Source organism: Hevea brasiliensis, chromosome 11 (assembly GCF_030052815.1).
Source record: "Hevea brasiliensis isolate MT/VB/25A 57/8 chromosome 11, ASM3005281v1, whole genome shotgun sequence".
Taxonomy (NCBI): domain Eukaryota; kingdom Viridiplantae; phylum Streptophyta; class Magnoliopsida; order Malpighiales; family Euphorbiaceae; genus Hevea; species Hevea brasiliensis.
The window spans coordinates 12,507,251-12,513,243 of record NC_079503.1 but is presented as its reverse complement, the minus strand read 5'-3'; the positions used below and the strand labels follow the sequence as shown (position 1 = coordinate 12,513,243).

Here is a 5,993-nt window from a genome sequence, read left to right as displayed (position 1 = left end):
TTCCTTCAGACCCTAACTTGTGAAAAGCAACCATATTGATGTATGGATGTTGAGCAAAACAATAGTTGTTCAAAAAGGTATGATTGTTACTTTTGGCTGCCATTGCTTTTGGGTTACTTGTCCAAGATTAATATAGAATTTGTTCTGTAATTCGTGACAATTTGTAGCTTCTTGTTAAGGCATGCCAACTCAGTTTCTGGTGGACTACACTGACTTTTTAAGGGGAAAATTTATCATTAAGGGAGAATGGAAAGGAAAGGAGAAAAGATGGGGATGGTTGTAGGGGGTGGGGATTAGGGTAAACTTAGTTCACATAAGGAAGAAGCAGAATACTTTGAAAAACAAAGAGCACCTAAACATGGCCATTTCATTGTAAGAAATTGACTGCAAAACTAGCTTCCCATGGATTATTTTCATGACTACAGTATGTGATACAAGCTAGAAAGACAGGAAAAATTATTATAATACATCATACACTGTAAAGGCTACTGTCATATTCATCATCTGATACTCTCTTACTTCGCTTGTGACTAGAAAGATAAGCAGCATTGCCAAGAAGGGGAGCAACATCAAACTCGCTTCCCAACTTTTCTCCATTATTCTTCAGACAACTTTTGCGTAGCATCTGTACAACATCCTTCATAGAAGGCCTTGAGGATGGTGCTGTGCTGGTACAAATGAGTCCTAGCTTGAAAACAGTGGTCATTTCTTCTAGATAACACGGATCCACGATTTCCTCATCGAGGCAATCAACAATAGGCTTTCCCTCTGCATTTCGCCTCCAAGCCCATTCTGCAAGGCTGGTATTCTCATCCCCAATATTAGGTTCTCTTCCTGTCACTAGTTCCAGGAGAACAACTCCAAAGCTATAAACATCGATCTTCTCATTCACTTTTGTTGTATAAGCATACTCTGCATTACAAGCAACAAAAACATGTCAAACTGAGGATTCATTTTTTCGCTTTTTATTGCAAAAATTCTAAGTTTGAGTAAAATCTAGATAAAGCATTTTTGAAGGTGTCTTATACTCTTACCTGGCGCAATATAACCAAAAGAGCCTGCTACAGCAGACATCGTGTGAGCCTCTCCTTGCTTAGCCAACATTTTGGCAAGTCCAAAATCTGCAATTCTCGCCTGGAATTCAGAATCCAACAAGATATTACTAGATTTGACATCTCGATGAATGATAGGTGGGGAGCAGCCATGGTGCATATAACATAGTCCTTGTGCAGCTCCAACGGCAATCTGCATCCTTCTAGGCCAATCCAAGGAAACATGATGGACTGAGTTTGTCCCTGATGATGATCTTCTGTTCTTTCCGTGAAGCCATCTATCCAGGCTTTGATTCTCCATATACTCATAAACAAGAAGCTTCGAGTCCTCTTTTGAAATGCAACACAATAACTTCACTATATTTGAGTGCCTAATTGTGCCAAGGATTTCAACCTCTGCCACAAATTCTTTCTCTAGCTTCTCATCTAATTTTCTGACATTCCAAATCCTCTTGACAGCAACAAATTCTCCTGCACGGTTAACAGAAATGCGGTATATCTGCCCTGACCCTCCACTTCCAATCAGGTTATTTTCTGTCAAACTCGACAAAATGTTTGCTTGTGTGAAATCCACTTTCTGAAATGAGGTCAGCTTCCATGATGCCATATCATGTTTATGCTTCTTTCTCATATAGTCTCTAACCGCAACCAAGGTTAATATGGTAGTAACTATGAAGATAGTTATGGCAAGAACAAGGACCATGACAAGAACTTTAGAGGACAGTTTGTTGGAACTTCTTCTAGGTCTGATATAGCAATTTGGAAGGTTAAGAACTGGATTAACAGCACAGAGATTGGAATTGTTCAGAAAGCTGTTCTCATAAGCAAGGTTATCAAATTGATCAGGGATTTGCCCAGAAAGTTGATTGGAGGACAAGTTGAGGGATACAAGCTGCAGTTGGCCTAACTTGGATGGGATTTCCCCGGAGAAATGGTTTTCAGATAAGTCCAAATCAAGCAGGTCAGGTAAAGACCCTATCACTGCTGGGATTTGACCTGAAAGTGCATTTCTTGAGAGATTTAGAGTTACCAATGACCTCCAGGAGATTATATTGGATGGAAGTTGGCCAGAAAGTTGATTTCCATCAAGCAAAAGAGTAGTAAGATGAGACAGACTAGTCAATTCCACTGGAATTTCGCCTGAAAACAGATTGTTTCTTGCATCAAAAAAAATCAAATTCACCCAACTAGAAATTCCAGTAGGAATTGGACCAGAAAATTTGTTATTGCTAATCTCCAATCTGGACAAATTCCAAGCCAGCGACCTTGGAAGTTCACCCGAAAATGAATTATCACTTAGCATCAAGTATGTCATATTTATGGCTGTCCAAATACCTGAAGGTATCTCACCATAAAAGTTGTTGTTGTAAAGCTGAACAGTGAGCAAAGCATCACATTTTCCAAGCGACTGAGGCACCTCTCCTGTGAGATTGTTTGAAAAAGCAACAACACCTAGCAAAACACCTCCAGCACAGAGATTTTCTGGTAGTTGGCCACTGAAATGATTGGTTGAAACCTCAAAAAATTCGAGCTTCGAATGAAGGCCTATTTCTGGTGGCAGGACTCCGCTCAAGTTGTTGGTGAAAACCTTGAAAGTTTTCAGTGTAGAAATGCGGCCTATACTTGAGGGTATTTCACCAGATAACTTATTGGAATACAGATTGAGAAGTTGCAGGTTCTTTAACTTGCCAAAGTCTTCCGGTATCGAGCCATTTAAGCTGTTCGTACCAAAATCAATTTCAACCAAATTCAATGCTTCCACTTTCTGGGGAATCTCTCCAGACAATTTATTGTGATACAGATACAGATAGGTCAGATTCTTCAACAAAAACAACCCACCAGGAATACTGCCCTCCAGATTGTTTATTGCCAAATCCAATTGCACAAGACTTGAAAGACTGGCAAAACTGTCCGGGATGGGACCAATCAAATTGGCATCTGTAATCCACATGAACGTCAACTTGCTTAGCTTACCAAACTCCACTGGAATTTTTGATGGCACAAACCCATTGTAGGCCAATCCTAATAGTACTAGATTGGCCAAGTTACCAATCTCCTTAGGAAACGTCCCATGGAACTGGTTATTATTCAGATACAAGGACTGCAACTCCGTCAGGTTACCTATCGCAGGTGGAATGTCACCGGAGAAGTTATTTGCCGCAAGGTTTAAGTCCTTGAGAGTTGAAAGCCATTGATCAATATCATCAGGGATTGGACCCACGAAATAATTTTGAGAAAGGTCCAATCTTTGTAGCTTTGAGCAATTGTACAGAACTCTTGGAAATCCGTCGGTGATGTAGTTGTAGGACAAGTCAAGAACGGTGAGATTTCTGAGGTCACAGATTGTTGCAGGGATTGTTGCTGTGATGTTCATGTTACTGAGAACAAGTCCGCTAACCTTGCCGTCAGTGCAGGAAATCCCCGTCCAATTGCAAGGCAAGGATGAGGAGTTCCAGGACTGGAGTAAGGGTGGATTTCCCAGTTCTCGCTTGAGCTTCAAGAGGATGGCCTTCTCTGTGTCGACATTTTGTGAAATTACAGAGGAGGGTATAGCCGTTAGGAGCAAAAATAAAAAGAGGTTCAGAAATGAAAGAGGTAGTTTAGACATTTGAAATGGGTTGTAGTTAGTTTTGCAGGGGATAAGAAAGAGAACGGTAACGGCTTGCTTTGATATATGGCGAGCAGAGGTGTGTATAATATGTATGAAGTTGGGCAAATGGCACTGAGATTAGCAGTAATTAGAGACCCACCACTGATAATGATTGGAGTAGTCAACTAGTAAGTCTTCGTTCCAGCACCGATCCACTAGCTGCCCGTAGAAATGTGTGGACATGCTCTCTATACGCCCTTCTCTTGTATGTAAAAGTAAACATGAAAAATCTATGTTTATATTCTTCAGGTATTTGTAAGGACATCTTATCTTTTATCTTCTTCAAGCTTTTGTTAAGATCTGGTGTGAACCGAATCATTGGTTAGAATTTAAAAGGGCAATTGTGTAATTGTGAGGATGAGGATGAGCAGTTGCACGTTGCTTTTGGTCAAAGTTGGTGTAATGGAAAAAAGATAATAGTGACACTAACAGCCCACTTGGATGCATGCTTCATACTTAATTTTCTACTAATGCAATCTCTCAAGTCTATTAGTTGTGCAATGTTGACTATTCTAATTGAAAATTATTTCCTTTTATTATATATAAAATTTATATATTTTTTTTTCATTTTGAATTATATTTAATAAAATCTTTAATTTTAATAACTATATAAATATTAAATTTTTAATAACTGCATATTAAATTTATATACATCAAGTGGTATTTTGTTAATTTCTTTTATATATTAAATTATTTTTATCAAAAAATCTCTTCTTTATAGTATCATTTAATAAACATCATGAAATATTATTAATTGTTTTTAACTTAATAAAATTGAAATTATAAAATTTTAAATTAAGTAAAAATATAAAATAAAAAAATATTTAAGTCATTGAGCCTACCCCATATAAATAAACTCTAGTTGGTGTAGAAGGAGGATAACCTATAGAGATCCTTGATGGTGGATGACCATACATTTGCCCGTCAGGTCTAAAAGAAAACGACGTGCTTAGTTGCCTTTTTAAAATAATAATAATTATTATTATTATTATGAGAGTTTTTTTTTAATAAATTCTTTAGACAAAATAATCTAGATAATCTGTATAATTTTAATTCAAAAGAGAAAAAAAAAATAAAAATAATTGCATACGTTATAAATTCACTTTTATTTCATTTAATTTCTGTATCTGAAAATATATTTTTTAATTCTTCACTAGATATGTTTGACCTAAATATTTTAAAACAATAAATAAAAAAAGACATAGTTTGGATTTATGTTAAGCCCTTTAATTATAGTATAACAAATGATAGTATTTTCAAATATGAACGCTGGAGTTGTTTAAACAAAAAAAAATTGCAGATTATGTAATGCTTTATCTAGAAGAAAAATGACAATATGTATATATTCCCAGGGCCATCAACCATGTGCCTAATAATGTGTTATATATATATATATAAGGTCAATATTCATAAAATAATTCTTAATACATAAATTAATTTTAAAAGGGACAACTAGGGAAAAAAAATGAAACATTTATGAAAGAATGATGATTTGATTGGTGAGTTTTTATAGGAAGCTCAAAATTATATGAAGGTAAGTTTAATGATTATAGAATTAAATATTTATATTTATTTTATGTATTTTAATTAATTTTTGTATTTTAATTAGATTTATATTATTGGGGATGAAAACACATATAATTGTCACTGTCTAAAGTCTGCGAGTAGAGAAGGTGCCAAATGGCAATGAAAGCTGATAATGATCAGACGGCCTCTGCCCCAAAGAAGGGTAAGAAGCCATGATCAGTATCCATCACAAGATGACGTATAAAACGCTACTTTTAATTATTATTTATATATATATGACCAAATATTATACAAGGATAATTTTTTTTTTTTTTTTTAAGGCAGAAAATCTACAAAAGGTCACGATTGCTACTTGCAAGCAAAGGAAAGAGTTTGCTTTGCAGCTCATAATGCGGATGGATGATTTTCAATATCACCTCACTCAACCGCTACTTTTTTTTTTTTTTTTTTTCATATATGTTAAATGATTAAAAAAAATTAAATTTTTTTACAAATTTTTTATTTTATTAATTTAATTACCAAATGTTCACATTAATTTTAATTTTACAATTAATTTAAATAGATTATTCATGGCATGCCCACTGAGAGGAAGTGAGTTTTATGAGACCTTGTTGAAAAAGTTATTTACATTCTTTTTAGGCTAGAGCCAAGTCTGTAGGATTCATCCCCGGGTGTGATGCCTTTGTCGGGTTGATATCCTCATTGAGTTTGAATGGAAGATTGACAAATAAGTCTGAATTTTTCCACAGGAGGTGGTGATGGTG

The 5,993-nt window shown here is 35.5% G+C and overlaps 1 protein-coding gene across 1 annotated transcript; it reads right to left on the bottom strand.

Moving 5' to 3' along the window:
• Positions 1 to 333: 333 nt before the first annotated feature.
• Positions 334 to 3,990, bottom strand: LOC110665822 (receptor-like protein kinase 5). Its single transcript, XM_021826096.2, has 2 exons — positions 1,035 to 3,990; positions 334 to 912 (listed from the first exon to the last, which is right to left on the bottom strand). The coding sequence occupies exons 1-2, from the start codon at positions 3,658 to 3,660 to the stop codon at positions 470 to 472; spliced, it is 3,069 nt and encodes a 1,022-aa protein (XP_021681788.2). The 5' UTR covers positions 3,661 to 3,990; the 3' UTR covers positions 334 to 469.
• Between the last annotated feature and the right edge of the window lie 2,003 nt (positions 3,991 to 5,993).